At 46.6% G+C, this 18,082-nt stretch overlaps 2 protein-coding genes across 21 annotated transcripts in view; one reads left to right on the forward strand and one right to left on the reverse strand.

Annotated features, from left to right (window-relative positions):
* The window catches only part of CACNA1C (calcium voltage-gated channel subunit alpha1 C), a 435,322-nt gene that overhangs the window by 411,027 nt on the left and 6,213 nt on the right, over positions 1-18,082 (reverse strand). The gene's annotated exons all lie outside the window — the stretch shown is intronic.
* Positions 1-18,082, forward strand: part of DCP1B (decapping mRNA 1B) — a 42,065-nt gene that overhangs the window by 2,685 nt on the left and 21,298 nt on the right. For 2 of the 5 annotated variants that reach the window (XM_064478858.1, XM_031444406.2), the window contains exons 2-3: positions 1,206-1,246; positions 4,611-4,738. In XM_064478858.1, coding sequence (XP_064334928.1) covers positions 1,206-1,246; positions 4,611-4,738 — 169 coding nt within the window. Of the gene's footprint in view, positions 1-667; positions 832-1,205; positions 1,247-4,610; positions 4,739-18,082 lie in introns of all 5 variants that reach the window. The other 3 variants (XM_064478859.1, XM_031444407.2, XM_064478860.1) reach the window with 2 other exon arrangements.

An 18,082-nucleotide genomic window follows, 5' to 3' on the forward strand; every position in this document is an offset into this window, starting at 1 on the left:
CATTAAGGAAGAAGGGAAACAGGCCAGAAGCGACCCCCTTTCTGTGTGCTGATCTCTGAACGCCCTGGTTTGGATCTCTGGGGTGATCAGTGCAGGGTCAAATGCTGGAAGACAGGGAAGTGCTTTGTCTTCGTAGAAGTGATCACTTTACTTACTAGTAAATCCAGTTTAAGGACAATGGATTACTCGGGCCTAGAAAGGAAGGAGCAGGCTTCCAATGTTTTGTGTGCCTTTTCAGAATTATCATTTTAATGTCACACTTTTGCTTCTGCAAAAGAGTATTTTCACCAAAATTACTGAGTACTTAAATTTTGAATAACTTTGGTAATGGATGTGTAAATAACAAAATATTAAGAGGTTAAATAAAATGCTGAAATTAAACCATGTGAAGAGCAAAAATACATTTTAAACCCTGAGTTACAGTAATTTGATTACTAGTTAATCAGACAAATGGGTACTTAGATTTTTTTTTTTTAGTATCTGAACATTTTCATCGGGGCCTGGGCTCCAGCCTTGGTAGAGGTGGACAAGAGCCTTTCCCAGTGAAGCGATAGTTTATCTTTTTAGCCTTACACCTTTCCCAGTTTCTCTCAGGCAGATTTCTTGAGTCTGAGCTTAGTAACTTTATTTCAAAGATCAGACTTGACTCTAAATATTCTGCACGCAGGAGGTGATTCATTTGTCAGAAAACGACGGCATCGTTGCGCCCTGTGTGTCGTCGTCAAAGAGTTACCGGCAGAGCCTCTGCCCTCCGGGTGACAGGATGGACAGGAGAAAGTGAAACCAGAGATGAAGAGGCGGGTGAAGGGCAGACACCAGTGGTTTCTGCAGGTCAGGGGTGGAGGGAAAGACGGCACAGTCGCTGTGATTCTTTCCAGTGAAATCCCCGGGGCGTTTTCACTTTCTTATTGTTCAGCCAGAGGTGTGCTGCTGTCCCTGTGTTTGGTAAAGGGAGATAGTGATGGTTTCCTTTGTAAATGGCGACAGGAGAGGGTCCCTGCTGCCTGCTCAGCAGGGCCGCACCTGGCGGGAAAGCTGCTTTCCTCCTTCCTTCCCCTGAGGGTTGCCCTCCCGTTACAGAGACTGGGCCCACTGAAGCCGGACGGAATTCCTGTCCTCTGAGAAGTTTATGTTCTCTCCTGTGAATGCTTCCTATTGAAGAGAATAGACATATTTTGCTCTTTGTTTTGTTTTTATTTTTCTAGGAAAAGACTGATGTAGAAGGAACCTTATTTGTTTACACAAGGTAAGAGTGTTTTAGTTTTATAAAGAAATGGACAGTCTTCGAAATACTGTCTTAGCTCTGTTGTGTCACCCATCTTCAAGCGCAGTTTTATTTCGGAGGAGTGAAGTAATGGGATCTTAGTTTGAAGTTATCAGTAGACATAAGGAAGGGAGTGCTGGATAGTGTCATCTGTATAGTGATGAATACTAATTTCAGAATACAGTTTAACCTTCAGTATAAGTGAACTTAAATCTTTGTGTTCTTTTAAAATCAGTATTAAATATTCTTTAATTCAAATGAATGGTACGAAGTGTTTGCATACAGTGCATTGGCAAGGATCTTGAAGAACATTATTAAGAATACTGGCTTATTTAATCAGTATTTGGAAGGGAGTTTTATTGGTCACACCCACCCCTTGACTCGTTAAAGAAGCGTGAACTGAAAGATGTCTGAGGCCTCCATTTATAGTTAATAGAAGATGTTTCAGGATAGGGTTAATAAATTCATGTTTGGGGGTAATTTTTATCAGAAATTGTTAGTATCACACGTGCACAGAGATCTGTAGTGTGTATGTTGTCTTAACAGCCAAACCTTTTATACATCTGAGGTGTCACAGCTAAAGCCCACCGCCGCCCATGGGTTACAGGGACAAGATACAGAGGCCTGGTGCTCGCCCTCCCGAGGCCAGCGGCTTCACTGAGGAGACAGGAAGGGTGCCCGCACACACACAACCCTGTCCGCCTTCTGAGACAAGCCACAGTGTGGACTCTGGTGCAGGGTTTATACTGGTTGATAGGAGTTAGAGGTTGACAGTGAGGGAGGAGAGGTGTTGTGACTTGGACTAGCAGACTGAGGATTCTGCACTCTGTCTTCTCAGCAGTGGGGAGTCTGGGAGGTCTCCTAGTCGGGGGGTCGTGGCGTGGTGGCAGGACGTATGGGGAGAGGCAGGGTGCTAGCGTCACCAGGACACTGGGAAGATGGAGCAGGTAAGAGATGCTGAGAACGTGGAGCAGAATGACAGAAGCGGAGGTGGAAGGGTTGATGGAAAGACTGCAGGTGGAGGAAACGGTGGTATTCGCAGCGGCGCTGAGATTTTGGACTGGAAAACTGAGAATGACAGGATCACTGGCGGAGCAGAAAGACAGGAGGTTGAGGATCTGCTTTGAGGATAAGTTTTAGTTTTAGTTTGAAATAATGATTTTGGAGTGACTGTGGGGCATTGAGATGAAGGCGCCCAGGCCCCTGGGACTGGGCAGGGACAGAGACAGGGTGTGGAGTCATCTGCATTTATTTGGTCTTTGGAACCAGGAGAGAAGTGTTCTTTGAAGGAGAGGACGCTGATGGGGGTAAAGGTTGGGTTTTAGGGCCAGCAAGGATGCAGAGAGGAATCGGCCCCAGAGATACAGGCAGAGCTAGAGCAGCTCAGAGAGACCCGCTGCGGGCCCGGGGCAGGGACAGAGGGGCCTCGGGTGGGCGGAGGGGAAGCAGTGGGTGAGTGAGGCTGGGGAGCAGGAGCAGCCCGAGGAGCTTGGCTTCCTCACAAGATGGCGGGAGTGCCCTGGAGCCAGCGGATGAGTAGTTTACAGTCTGTTCCAGAACATCCAGAGGCACAGAACATGCACCCCGAGAGCATCCTCAGTGGAGTGTGCACTGCTCTTGGGGTTCTGGTGAGTGGGAGGGAAGACAAGCACAGGGTGTGCCTTCTCATTTGCTTCCCACAAGCGTCGCTCTTCTGAGAGGTGAGGGAGAAGGTGTGTTATTACCGCGCGTTGCTGACTTACTGCAGGGGTTAGTGGGGCTGAGTGCGGAAGACTAGCAGGGTATGCAGGTACCTTCTCTTTTGTACTGAAACAAACGTAGGTTTGCATGTTCAAGTACTTCTGAATATACTCTTGAGTCCCTGCTGGAGCTGTCGGGTACACAGACCTTTAAACCGAGAAGCAAGTCCTTCCCTAGTCCCTTAATCGCTTCCCCAAACTACCTGTGTAGGAATAAGAGGCCCCCCGCCCCCCCATCCAGTACCGGGCCTGGTGTGTGAGGCCTTTGCTGGGTGGGGGACGGCGGAAGCCTGTGGGAGTCGGGAGGGGGTCTGGGTGCAGATAATGGGGCTGCCGGCGTGCATTCTGACTTGTCAGTGCTGCTTTAGAAGAGCTGGCACATGTGTCCCCCAGCCTGCTCTGTGCACTGTGAGATGGAGAGCAGCCCCACCATCAGGGAGACCCCACCATCGGTCCTGTTGTGATAATGAAGCCCTGGAAGAATCAGACTCTGATTCGGTGTAAAAACACCTAATCCCATTTTAAAATTACATGTTTCCTTTGTCTCCTCCCGTGTCTGTCTTTCTGTAATGTGATTAAGCCACTGGTGATTTCCAGAGGGCCAGCCGTCAGAAAGCAGCCTTCTCCCCCAGAATTTCAGTTGACATGATTGGCATGGTTATTCTGGTATTGACTACATGGCCGCCGCCTGCCTTCTTAGTAAAGCAAAGTCGGCAAGGATCGCCTGCCGTCAGGGTTTAAATCGCAGGCCTCAGAAGAAGCCTGCAGGTGGTAATGTAGCTGCATTTTACTTCTTTATCGCATCAAATGGTTAGAGGTGAAATACGAGTGAGACATGACCCCCTTTCCTTCCTGCGGAGCCCTGCGTTTCTGTGGGGTGGCCACCCTGAGCCCAAGCCCGAGTCACGGTCCTGCGGCTTGTCCCGCCTGTGAGCACGTGCACTCCTGTGTCAGCAGAGGCCCCCGGCGGTAGACAGGCGCACCTAGGCATGTTCGCTTCTGTGTAACCTGGGCTCTCTGCCTGCCAGAGGAGGCACTGAAAGTTTCTTGAATGAAATGAAGAATGGAAAGTCACTAAATGTCCCATTTTTATGGATGGAGGCTTTTATAGTAGTTTATCTGTGAAGCTGTTTGCTTTATATGGAAGAAAACTAAATATCTGCTCTTTGCTCTAAGTTGTGTAAACTTTTACTTATATCTTCTCCAAGTTCACTGACCAGAGTGAAATCATTTCTCTAAGAAATTGGGCAGCTTTCAATTTCAGACCAACACTAACATTCTCTATGAAAAAGTTCTTTATGTAATTGTGATGAACGCTCTATTAACTGTCAGGAGTCTTTAAAAGTGTCTGTCAGTAATTTTGTACAAAATAGTTACCATCCCTGCCTTAAAGGCGCTTACGGCCTAGGCAGGGGGCAGGCAGTGCACACGCGCAAAGAAGTGCGGCTTGGTTTTACCAGAGCATCGGTGGTGGCCGCACGCCCACATCCCACTCCCTGGCGTAGCCTGGGAGACAGGTGGCCATGGGGACGGGGTGGCTGCGTGCAGCAGCCCTGAGACGCTCTGCCCTGACGGCTTGTCTCTGTCCCCGCCCTGGCGGGTGCTAGGTCAGCTTCTCCCAAGCACGGCTTCACCATCATGAACAGGCTGAGCATGGAGAACAGGACGGAGCCCATCACGAAAGACCTGGATTTCCTGCTCCAGGACCCCTTCCTCCTCTACAGAAACGCCAGATGTGAGTCTGTCTGAGCGCGGCTGGGGACCGCGTGTGACTGTCGCTGTCTTGTGTCTGTGACTGGTGGCATGGGGGGGCACTGGTTAGCTGGGAAAAGCATGCCTTGGGAGGGCTAGCTTCTTCCCTAGGGGGTCTGTGCAGAGACGGTGTGCATGTGCTGGTGGGACTCGGCCGCCGTGTGCCGGCACCTGAGTGGGGCTGGGGGGCTGGAGGGGGCGAGCCTCCAGCCAGGCGGTACCACAGGTCCTGGGTCAGCGCTTCGGCCCGTTTGTCCCTTCTGACTGAGCATGCACTGAGAGGCTGGAGGGAGCGGCCTGTCTTCACATCTACTGTCTTGTGGATATGTAGTAAAAGGAAAATCAAATCCAGAGAGTCTAGGTCACTGAGTTTAAGTCCTATCAGGCAGCAGCATGGTCCTTGTCAGACGGGCGGGCAGCCCACAGACGGTGGGTGAGGGCGCGGGTGCCGGGCCCTGTGCCGGGCTGACTCCCAGAAAGACCCAGGCCGAGAGCATTTCCGTGCCACCCCCCGCCCAGAGCTCAGGGCACAGAGCCTGCCTGCTGCGTGCCGTTCAGTGCTGCCTCAGCAATGAGCGTGATGCAGGTGGTGTTCAAGGGTTCGGCCCCTTGGACTGTTGCGAAGTAGCTGTGTGGCATCATTTTCATGCTGTGCGCGCCTGCCACTCTATTCACACGTGACCAGGTTGTCGTGATAGGTGTCACCTATTTAGAGAATACAGTTACATTTTTTACGAGAAAAAAATGAAAGCTGTTGAAACTATAGTATGACTTTGCTATGAAGTGAAAAACACATTTCACAGCATATAGTAACATAGAGAGATTTTGTTTGTTCCTGTTTCTTAGCTGGAAAGTGCAGTTTGGGCACTTGTAGGTCGTAGTTGTTTGGATTTTTTGTGTGCTGCTTGTTACGTCAGGTTATTTGTTCTGTTTTTAAGATTACTAGATTCTATGTCAGATTAATATATAATTCAGATCCTAAGGAAAACAAAATAACCACAAAAATAAGCATAAAATAGGTGATTAGTGGTTACAATAATTTCTGGTCGCTTACTTTGGATGCTCAGTCTGGCTGGTACGGGTGTTTAAAATTCTCCCTGCAGTGCCGCCTGTTAAGTGTCACACCAAGTGGTGTGGGACACACTCTCTTCAGTGAGGCTGATTTAACACTAACTTTCCCGGGCTGGGAATAAAAAAAGTGAAAAGTTTCTGTAGTTTTCTATTAATTTACCAGGTGAAATGTAATATTTTGAATATATTGGTTTAAATAAAATATATTATTAAAGTTAATTTCACCTGCATTTTTCTACTTTTGATTTAAAACTGTGCATGTGGCTCCCGTTTGCGGTTCTCGTCTGCTTCTGTTGGACGGCGCTGTTATGGGCCCTTCCCTTTACTTCACTGCATTTCACCGTCACAGCCTCGGAGGGCGGTCTCCCTGCTGGTCTGCACATGAGGAGGCCGGGTCTCAGGGAGGCGGCAGCCCTGGCGGAGACCCGCCGCCCTGACTGCAGGCCCCTGTTTTCCCTCCACCAGCTGTGCCCCGCCCCTCTTCAGTGCAGGTGCAGGTTGAGGCATGCTTCTGATGGATTTCCATGAGCAAGAAATGAAATCAGTTGAGCAGCAAAGAGTGGAAAAGAATAGATCTGCACCTTTCTGAGTTTATTTTGCTTTCTTTCCACTTTGACGACTGGCGTGGCTTGACTTTGCAGACAGTCGTTTGGTCTTAGTTGAGTGTATTTACAAAAGCCTTTTCAGTCTCTGACATCACAGGTTCCTAGAAGGTTTTACCCCAGGTGTTTTCAGAGTGTCAAATACCTCTCAAATATTTCTAAATAATCCTGATTCTTTATGTAGTAATTGCACGCGGTTTACATATTCCCTGATGCTGCGTAAATCCATTTGTCATCCTTTGGACAGTGGCCCCAGCTTCACTCAGGACTGGCTTTTAAGACCCTGCACCCTAAGATCTGTAGAGTCAAGGTCTCTGTGTGGGCCTGGCGTTTCACTTTGGCCAGTATGTCCTAGGCCAGATTTGGGCATTTCAGGAGGCAGAGTGGACACAGGCTTGTGGTGAGGTTTTTGTATTCACTGCGTTAGAATTAGTACCTACGGGGATAACTATCCCTTTCTAGACCTGGATGGGTTTATAAGAGCAAAATAAAGAGTTGAGAACCTCAGACTTCCTTCATTTAATGAAAAAAGGTGTTTAATAAATAAGTAACTTTGAATTTTGCCCAAAGACAAAACATATGGTTTTATAATTCTTTACATTAAGGGGTTTGTAGGGTTTAGGGTTTAAACCTGGTTGTCATAGAATTTGACCTGTTCGAGCTTTAGAAGTAGATGAGGTAGCTGTTAAATGAGGACAGAAATTTTTTTGTTCCGTGAGCGTTTACTGTCTGCCGGGCACCGTCAAGGCTGTACCGTGGGTTATTTAATTCTTAAACCTTTTTCCTGGAAACCCTGTTATTCTTGTTGTATAATTGAGACACCTGAGGTCGAAGGGATTATACAGTTGATGAGTGTCCATGACTGTTTTGAGATGGAAACAGCCTTTGAAATGCACGTTTCCTTTTTTAAGTTGAAACTCTACTGTATCTCCGTTATTAGAAAGAGGAATATCAAATAAAAACTAATGTAACAAAAAGCTGAATCTGACCGTTTCTTGTGTAGTATTACCCTCTAGTAACTGTTTGCTGTGTTTGCCATTTCAAAACTAAATAAGGTTTTGGTATGTGAGATGCATCTTAGCAGTGTGCTTCCCCAGGTGTATCGTAACACTGAGGGTAAGTTACAGGCAGCAGCCGTCGTTTCAGAGCTGGGCCACTGTGTTGATTGTATTATTGTCTGTGGTTACAGGATTAAAATGAAATTCTTTTGAGCTGCTTGATTTCATTGCAAACACAAGCTTGGAGCTTAGAGCAAATCAGAAAAGGCAAAAATCAAGATAGTTAGGATCAAAGCTGTCTTAGAAAACTCAATTTTAAAGTGAATTTACCTTATTGGGTGGTTTTGTATTCATAAAGAAATACAGTTTAAATCCTCTATTGACATTTGTAGGACCTAGAAAAACTGCTGTAAACAATGGAAAATGGTACACTGGATGAGAATGATAATTACTCGTCTTTGAAATAGACACTGTCCTAGAATTTCCCTTTTAAAGCAATTGGTTGGTAGACTTTTGGCTCAACATGACAGATGGGACATACTTAAATAATAGTAAAGAGATAAAAAAAGATATAAACCCACAAGGGTGGAGGACAGAGTTCACAAAAAGATGAAGGACTGAACCAGAAGGAAGAAGACACGCTATGACAGCTTTGGTCTCACGGTTACTGCCCTTGCCTCCCCGCAGAGGACGGCGTCTCTGCCCTGCTGACGTCGGACTGGGCCGTGTGACTCGGCCCCTCCCCCGCACTGACCCCGCCGGGGGTGGCACACAGTCACCCTCTGGACTCGGGTGTGGTTGTGTGGATTGCTCTGGCCAGTGGACGTGGGTGGGAGTGATGGGTGTCACTTCTGAGCAGACGCTGGAAGAGCGAGCTCGCGATTGGCCATGTCTCTCTTCCTTCTGCTGTGATGACTAACGGTGTGTAGGCGGAGGCTGCTCCGCCAGCCTGGGTCCTGGAATGAAGATGACGTGGCACAGAGATGACCCCTGACAGACAGGTAATGTGTGTGAGAAATAAACCTTTGTCCGTGTAGGCCACTGAGGTGTGGGGCTCATGTGCTACTGAGCATGACTTGGGCTGTTACAGCTGGTACACAGGCCTTCCAGGAAAAGGGGGTCCCAGCACAGGTTGGAGGTGAGGGACCTCGGAGAGCAGTGGTGAAGAGCAGTCCCAGCGTGACCCCTGTGCAACTCAGCTAAAGAGGAGTCTGTCGGAATTACAGTCGAAAGGTGCGGGGCTTCGGGAAGCACGTCTGAGGAAGGATTTACAGCTGATAGTAGCGGATTGCTTGACTCCACTGGGACATTACAGGCCCTTTTTAAGTGAGTTTGGTGATGATATAAGAACATTAAAAACTGAGAGGGGGGAGAGAAGGAGGCAATTCTTAATTCCTGGGAATTAATGTTGTTCAAGAAAGGAAATAGGATCATAGTACCTGATGTGGCTCTGCCAATCCTAATTCAGTGATGGACACCGAACGTGAAATGACCTGCCCTGGAAGGATGGGGAGACCTGTGTGTGCGAATGTGAGCGTGAGAGCCGAGCCCTCCTCGGTGGATTTTTTTGAAAGTCAAGAAGCGGCGTATACGTGATGTGTAGAGAAAGAGAAGTACGTGCCAGAGGGAAAGCTGGGTGGGAAGTGAGTGGAGGGCAGAAGGAGCTCGTGGACAGAGGCTGCTGTGGGGAGCAGTGATGAGGACTGTCCTGTCCAGGGGGTGGTCCTGCTGTTTGTTGTAAAACCTGGCTGTACTTGATATTTAAAATGGTAAGTTTTATTTTGATAAAAGTATAAATTTAGAAATACAATTGCATATCAGAACACACTCATAAAAACAGTATTCTGTTGGTGGCTGGGTTTCTAAGTCAGCTAAAACCAGCGCACGAACACCACAGCGGTGTCCGGGTGAAACGCTGCTTCTGCAGGAAAGTTAACGCGAGAGCGCAGCGTGCTGCAGCCCTCACAGCGTCGTCAGAGTGTCCAGGGTACAAGTGACTGACTGCACAGAGAACCAGGAAACTCTGACCGGCTCTGAGGAAAGGTCTGCCAGCAGATAGCCGCCCCGAGAGGCCCTGCGGGCTGGGGTTGTTAGCGGCTTTCGGACAGTGACTGTTGCTGTGCTCTGTGAGGTGGAGCTGAGTACTCAGACATGAGTGGGAGCATGGAAATCCTCAGCAGAGAAGTGATATGAAAAAAACCGATGGAAAACAAGGACCTACTGTACAGCACGGGGAATTGTATTCAGTATCTTGTATTAACCCATAATGGTAAACAATCTGAAAAGAAGGATCTGTAGCTGAATCACTTTGCTGTACGTCTGAAACACTGCAAGTCAACTATGCTTCAGCTTTTAAAAGAAGGAAAAACTGTAACTGAATAATGCGTTGTTCAGGGAATGGCCTCAGTAGCAGAGTGGAGATGCCAGAGGAAGGCGGACCCGGGAAACGTGAAGCGACATCGGCAGACATTATCCAACCTGAGAATGTACAGGAAAAGATTTAAAAAAACAAAATCAGGGACTCAGAAACCTGTGGGGCAGCATCAGAAGGTCTGGATTTGTGTCATTGGAGTCCCATAAAAGGAGAAAAAGACTGGTGTGGAGAAAATGAAGAACTAATGGCTGAAAACTTTCAAAATTTGGCGAGACACAGATAAGTGGATTCAAGAAACTCAGTAAACCCCAAACAGGGTGAACCCAAAGAAAACCATGCCCATAAACATCGGAACAAAAGATTTAAAACAAAACAAAACTTAAAACCTTGAAAGCGACCAGAGGAAAGGAGTACTTCACATATGCGAGGCTGCTGTTCTGAACAACTGCAGATTTCTCTTAAGAAGCCGTGGCGTCTGGAAGGCAGTGCTGAACTGAAAGAACTGTCAACCTAGTGCTCTCTCTCCAGTGAAAATGCTTCTCAAGAATGAAGGTAAAATAAAGACAATAAAGGAAAATTTAAGGTGTTTTTTCGTCGGCATAGCTGCTCTAAAATAAACGCTTAAAGAAGTTCTTCAGACTGAAAGGAAGTGACACCAGAGACAAGGTCGAGCTGCAGGACGAAGGAGGAGCAACAGAAATAGCACACACTCAGGCAAACAGAGCAGACTTACTCGTTTTCTACCCTCAGATGCTTTAAAATACAGACAGCGCTCGAAGGCAGAAGTCACAGCGTTGTCGGGAGGGGTCCAGTGTTTGCAGGTGTGACGTGCGTGACAACTAGCGTTAAGGGCGGGGGAGAGCTGTAAACTTTTACATTTTGCCGGAAGTGATAAAGGAAAACCTGTAGTACCGTGATTCCCAGGACAACCACTTCAAAAACTGCAGGGACAGAACCAGTCGGTAAGTTAAAATTGAATAATAAAAAAATTCCAGATCATCCGAAAGAAGGCAAGAAAGGAGGTTCCAACAAAGCAACAACCTGGGAGGCGTGCCGTGCAGATGCTAGTTAAAAGGAAACCAGAGTGGCAGCGTTACTGTCAGACAAGGTGGACGACAGAACAAGGAAGTTACCGGGGGTGAAGAGGTGTGTCCCATAGTCGTAAAAGGATCGGTTCGCTCAGAATGCGTAACGGTCACCAGTGTATTTGCACCCAACAGCAGAACTGCAACATGTGTGACACAAAAAGTGGTAAAACCGAAAAGGGAAATTAAAAATCTGCGATTGCACCTGGAGACTTCGGCACTCCACTTTCCTGTAATTGGTGGAATAAATAGAAAACAGCAAGGATACGGAAGACTTGAACAACACCGTCGGGTAACTTGGCATAATTGACATTTATCTAACATTCCGGGCAACAGCAGCGGAATACATGCTCTTCTGAAGGGCTTACGGAACAGTCCCAGCGTAAACTATCCTGCGTCATAAAACAAACCTCAGGGTTTTAAAGAACTTGAAATCATACCACATATGCTCTCTGACCACAGAGGAGTTGATCTAGAGATCAGTAACAGAAAGATGTCGGGAACATTCCCAAATATTGTGACAATAAGCGACACATTTCTAAATAACCCACGTGTCAAAGAGGGAGGGAAATTAGAGACCGCTTGGGCCGAATAGAGATGGAAATACACGTCAGATGCAGCCGAAACTGGGCTTAGAGGGGAATCTATAGCATCCAATCCTTATTTTAGGAAAGAAAGGTCTCGAGTTCAGGTTCCATATTAAGACACTAGAAAGAGAAGAGCAAATTAAACCCGAAACAGGCAGAAGGGAAGGAATAAGGTCAGAAGTCAACGAAATGAAAAACAGAAACAACAGAGAAAGATCAGTGAAACACAAAACCGGCTCTTTGAAAAGAGGCAGAAAAGCTGATAAACCCCTGGCCAGACTGATCGAGGGAGGAGGAGAGAGGGCACAAGGGAGCAGTGCCGGGAACGAGGGCCGGGCCTGTGCAGACACTGAAAGGACGGGGACCACTGAGCTCCTCCGCGCCTGCACGGTGACAGCTTGGAGGAGATGGACCAGTTCCCTGAAGAACACAAATCACTGAGCTGTGCCCAAGAGTGAGTCACCCAAATAGTCCCATGTCTGTTAAAGAAACTGCATTTGTAGTTAGAAGCTTTCTAACAAAGTGAACTCCAGGCCCAGGGAGTCTCCGCAGTGAATTCTGCCAGACACTCAGGGGAGAAATAATCCCAGTTTTACACAATCTCACGCAGAAAGCAGAGGAGGGACGAATACTTCCCAATTCATTTTGATACCAAGACAAGGCAAAGATGATACAAAAAAGGAAGTTAAATACTGATATCCCTCCTGAATGTGGATATAAAAAGTCCTCAACAAAGTGCTAGCAAAATAACGTTCGTAGCAGCATTGTTCACAGGAGCCGACAGGTGGGGACGACCCACATGTCCACCAGCGGATGACTGGATAAAGAAAGCATGGCGTGTACATACCCTGGAATATTACTCAGCCTTAAAGAGGAAGGAAACTCTGACACAGGCTGCAACACAGATGAACTTGTAAGATACTATGCTCGGTGAAATAATCCACTCAGGAAAGAACAGACGTGGTATGGTGCACTTATACAAGCTGCCAAAGCTAGGACAGTCAGATTCATAGACAGAAAGGAAAATAGTGATTACCGGGGCTGAGGGAGGACGGAACGGGGAGTGTTTAAGGCAGACGGGGTTTCAGTTTGGGAAGATGAAAAAGTTCTGGAGACAGATGGCGGTGATGGTTGTGCGACATTCTGAATATTCTTAATGTCACTGAACTGTACGCTTAAAAATAGTTAAAATGGCAGCTTTCATGTTATTTACATTTTATCACAATAAAAAATGTTAACAAATTGACACATGTCATTTGCATCTGGCTTGTTCCCTCCATGCAAACCCGCCGCTAGATTTGGCTTCCTGGAGCACAAGTCTGATTGTCGCTGTCCTGCTCAGAACCTTAAATGCCTACCACGCACCTCCCCCGTGTGCAGCTCGCTGTGGCCGGGCCGCAGCTGAGCTGGGCGGCGGGTCTGCCATTCCCTGGTGCACCTGCACTTCCCGCCTTCTGACCCGACACGAGTGTATGCTTTCCCAGGACGCTCTAACTTTTATCTCCATGCTTGTTTCTTCTTTTTTTTCCCCTTGAATTCTTTTCCTTACCCTAACCAACCTCTACCAGGTAAATTTTGATCGTATTTCAAAAGCAACCAAGACTCGACGTCTCCCCAGTGCTTTTGCCGCCCTCTGTCCAGTCGCGGTTTCTCGCTGCAGCTCGCCCCTCTCCGTGTTGGCTTTACTGAGCGTTCGCTGAATGCTTGCCTGGTTGACACTGACTGTGCTGGGTTCGGGGAGCCCAGCAATGAGCAAGACCCAGCCCTTTCCTCTTAGAGCTTGCTCTCCTGGCACAAAGGGCAGATTTATAAATACATATGTTCAGGATAGCGTGCTAGATGCTGGTCTGGAACTGCACAGCAGGCGCTTCCTAGTGCTTCTGTGTTCCCTTACGTGTGATGCTTTCCTAGTTTCTCTGTCAGAGCGCAGGCTCCTTCAAGGTAAGGTCCCCTCTCCTTCCCTTCAGCGCTTAGTTAATTCCTTGCGTTAAGTGTGTGCAATTAATGTCTGCGGTGCCTTGTTTTCCATCAGGCAACCAGTAAGCTTAGCTTTATTCAAGGCGGCCAACAAAGCTTAACCCAGACGGGCATAGCCGTGCCTTCAGTTGTCTTTCTTTGGGAGCATTAGCCAACAGACAATGAGCAGACCTTCAGTGTAGGTGGCTCCTGCGTAGAAATTCAAAATACCAGCTAGTGTTAGCCGCTTACATAGGAGTTACTCAGCTCCTCCTGGCTAATTTTATGTACATACTACTTCCATTTACCTAAAAGTTCTAGAAATACCTGCAGGTTGTGAGAATAGCGCACATCCTCATCTTGAGGAATTCAGTAGTTCTAGGAAGAGATACAGACCGTGGGAAGACATCAATTTTCATCCGTGTGAATGTTCTTTATCAAGCTGTAAGTTCTGCAGAACGTTTTCCAGAGTACTGCTTTCAACACGTTACCAAGCCACTACGCTTGATGTTTAAGCAGCTCGTTCACTGCTCCAAAGCTGGTGCTTTAATTCTGATACACGGGAAGAAGTCATGTCCCTGTTGTGCAGTGGCCCTGCTAAACAGGGCTGTGCGACTTAAACAGTAAGGCTTCTGCTATAGTTACTTTATCTGAGACTTAAACAAGAAATCCTTTCTCTTTTTCATTTTTTGTAGAAGCAACTAAAATATAACTATTAAATGAACTATTATTAAAAATGATTAAAAGCAGGTGGTATCACCAACAGTAGACTTAAATAGAATCTTGTGAGCATATGCCATAAAAGAAAAAATGATCAATTTTACCCCAATCAAAAGTAAACTTCTGCCAAATTAAAAACTTCTCTTCCTCTATTATACACATAAACGTGTTACCTTTAGGAAAATTAAAAGGCAAGCCACAGCCTGGGAAAAATGTTCACTGTACACGCGCGCGCACACACACATAGGCACCTGATGTAGCACTTATATCCAGAATACATAAATAACGCTTAAACTCAGTCATGGGTAGACAAATGGTCCAGCTTAAAAACTGGCAAAATATTTAAGACACTTGACAAAAGAAGACACGTGCACAGCCAACAAAGAGATGCTCAGCATTGATCCCTGAGCACTTGTGAGTCGTGTCCTGCAGTCGCCTCCCCCTCTGCGTTGCTGTGCGGTGTGCCACAGCATCAGCATGTTGTAGTCTGCTCATCCACTCTCCACTGATGGGATCTGAGTCATTTCTGGGCTTGAACCGTCAGGAGTCAAGTTGCCGTGAGCATTCTGGCTCGTGTCTTTAGCGGGGTGTATGACTCACTTGTTTAGGGTTTATACCAGCCCCTCATGTGTTGCAGGGGTTTGTTTAGCTTTGTGGATTCCTCTGGAAGTTGTGCCCATTCATCCTCCCTCCAGTGATGTATGAGAATCCACTGTTCCACATCCTTGTCAACACGTGATATAATGTTGCTCCTTTTAATTTGAGCTGTTCTGGGAGTTCTGAAGAGAGAGCTCGTTGTGGTTTTAATTTACACTTTGCCGTAACTGTGTTGGGCACTTTTTATGTCTGTTGGACGTCAGGTGGGTATGTGAATTGAAACAAGCGTGAAAATACCACATCATTTACTACAATGGCTGAAATTAAAAAGACTGACATTACCAAGTGTTAACAAGGATGTGGAACAACTGAAACTCTCATACATTACTGATGGGAGAGAAATGTGGTACAGCTGCTTCAGAGAATTGCTTGGTAATTTCTTACACATATAAACATAGAATTATCATATGACCCAGCAGGTTCCACTGGTGGGTATCTACTTAAGAGAAGTGAGAACGTATGTTCACACAAAGACTTTTACACAAATCTTCATAGTAGTTTTATTCACAATAGCAAAAATTAGTATCTACAAGTCAGTGTGATATGCCACACTAACAAACTGAAGAATAAAAATTGTGTGTTTATCTCAGTAGATGCAGGAAAAGCTTTGGGCAAAATTCAACATCCGTTTATGATAAAAGCTCCCCAGATAGTGGGTGTAGAGGAGACACACCTCGACATGGTGCAGACTGTGTGTGGCACGCCCACAGCTGACATCGCACGCAGCAGTGGAAGGCTGAAAGCGTTTTCCCTAAGATTAGGAGCAAGACACGGGTGTCCACTCTTTCCATTTTTATCCCACATAGTTTGAAAGCCCTAGCCACAGCAGTCTGACAAGAAAAAGCAGTAAGAGGGATCCAGATTGGAAAGGAAGAAGTCAAAGTGTCGCTGTTTGCAGATGACATGATGCTACACACAGAACGTCCTAAAGATGCCACCGAGAAAACTGCTCAAGCTCATCAGTGGATTCGGTAAATTTGCAGGGTACAAAATTAATATACAGAAACCTATTGCTTTCCTATGCACGTTGGAGCTGTACCCCAAAACTGTAAGACAATGATGAGAGACACTGAAGATGACGCCAACAGATAGAAAGATACACTGTGTTCTTGGATGGGAAGAATTAATATTATTAAAATGACCATACGACCCAAGGCAATGCAATCCCTATCAAATTACCAATGGCATTTTTCACAGAACTAGAACAAAAAATTTTAAAATTTGTATGGAAACACAGAAGACCCCAAATAGCTGAAACAATCTTGAGAAGGAAGAACGGAGCTGGGGGAATCACACTCCCTGACTTCAGACTACACCACAAAGCCAGTCAGCAGAACAGTGTGGTCCTGGCACAAAAACAGACTCAGGCATCAATGAAACAGGACAGAAAGCCCAGAACTATCCCCACACACTTACAGTCAATTAATCTGCAACAAAGGAGGCAAGAACGTACAATGGAGAAAAGACACCCTCCTCAATAAGTTGTGCTGGGGAAACTGGACAGCGTCTTGTAAAAGAATGAAATTAGAACATTCTCTAACACCATATGTAAAATAAACTCAAAATTAAAGACTTATATGTAAGACCAGATACAGCAAAACTCCTAGAGGAAAACATAAGCCAGGGAATACTCTTTGACATAAATTGTAGCATCTGTTTCCTAAGGCAAAGGAAACAAAAACAAAAAATAAACAAATGGGACCTAGTTCAACTTAAAAGCTTTTGCACATCAGCACAATAAAAAGACAACCTACTGAATGGAAGAAAATATTTGCAAATGATGTGGCCAATAAGGGGTTAATAGCCAAAACATATAAACGGCTCATACAGTTCAACATCAAGAAAACAAGCAACTAGATAAAAAATGAGAAGACCTGAATAGACATTTTTCCAAAGTCATGCAGATGACCGACAGGCACGTGAAAAGGTGCCCAGCGTCCTTAATCATCAGAGAAATGCAAGTCAGAACTGCTGTGAGGTGTCCCGCACACCAGTCAGAACAGCCACCACCCAGACGTCTGCAAACAGGAAATGCTGGCGGGGATGCAGCGGGAAGGGAGCCCCTACAGTACTGGTAGGATGTAAATCGGTGCAGCCACTGTGGAACAGTGTGGAGGTTCCTCAGAAAACTGAGAACAGAACTACCATGTGATCCAGCAGTCCCACTCCTGGGTATATATCCAAAGGAAACGAATACACTAATTTGAAAAGACAGTGCCCCCCAGAGTTCATGGCAGCGCTGTGTACAGTAGCCAGGACGCAGAGGCAACCTCAGTGTTCGTCGGCAGGTGGCTGGGTGAGGAAGATGTGGTGCAGGTGCGCAACGCAACGCTGCTCAGCCACAGAAAGGAGCGGAAGTTTGCCGTTTGCACCAACATGGGTGGGCCTGGAGGGTACTACGCTTAGCAAACTAAGTCAGAGAGAGACACATACTGTATGTTATCATTTACACGTGGAGTCTGAAAAATAAACTAGTGAGTGTAACAAAACAGAAACAAACTCACGGAGAGCAAACCAGTGGTTACTGGGGGGAGGGAAGCAGGAGGGGCGGTACCGGGCGGGAGATGAAGAGGCACAGGCTGCTCCGTGTAAAACAGAGCAGCTGCAGGGGTCGCCGCACGGCTCGGGGAGGTGCCGGTGCTTCGTAACAACTGTACACGGACTGTAAGCTTTGGAAGTCGTGAGCCGTGATTCTTACGTGCGCACAGGAAACGTATATAGCACCGTAAGTGAGCTCTGTCTCAGTTTAAAACGGGGAAACCGCCCGTAAGTGCTCGCGTCTGGTCTTCTTTCACTTAGCACGACAGCCTGGAGAGTCGCTCATGTAGCAGTTTGAGTCGGTGGTTCATTCCTTTTTATTAGTGAGCAGTTTTCCATGGTGATTATCCACCCACCTGTTGATGGTATTTTGTGTTGTTTCCAGCTTGGAGCTATTATAAATAGAGCTGATCTAAACATTTTAAAAGGGTGGTATTTTAAAAGGTTGGTAACATTCCAAATGTCCATAATAAGTAAATGGATAAACAAATTTGGCAGATCCATATCATGGAATAAACACTACTTAGCAACAAAAAGGAACGAGCTACTGGTATGTTCAGCAACATGGACGGATCTCAAAAACATGATGGCAAGAAAAAGCAGCCACCCACAGAAGCGGGGTGCGCTGACTGATCCCGTTAGTGTGAAGTCTGCGAACAGGCAAGACGATGTCGCGGGGGAGGGCAGAAAGTGGCCGTGTCGCCGGGGCTGGTGGTGGAGGCGGCGCCGTTGTCGACTG

Source organism: Camelus dromedarius, chromosome 25 (assembly GCF_036321535.1).
Source record: "Camelus dromedarius isolate mCamDro1 chromosome 25, mCamDro1.pat, whole genome shotgun sequence".
NCBI lineage: Eukaryota > Metazoa > Chordata > Mammalia > Artiodactyla > Camelidae > Camelus > Camelus dromedarius.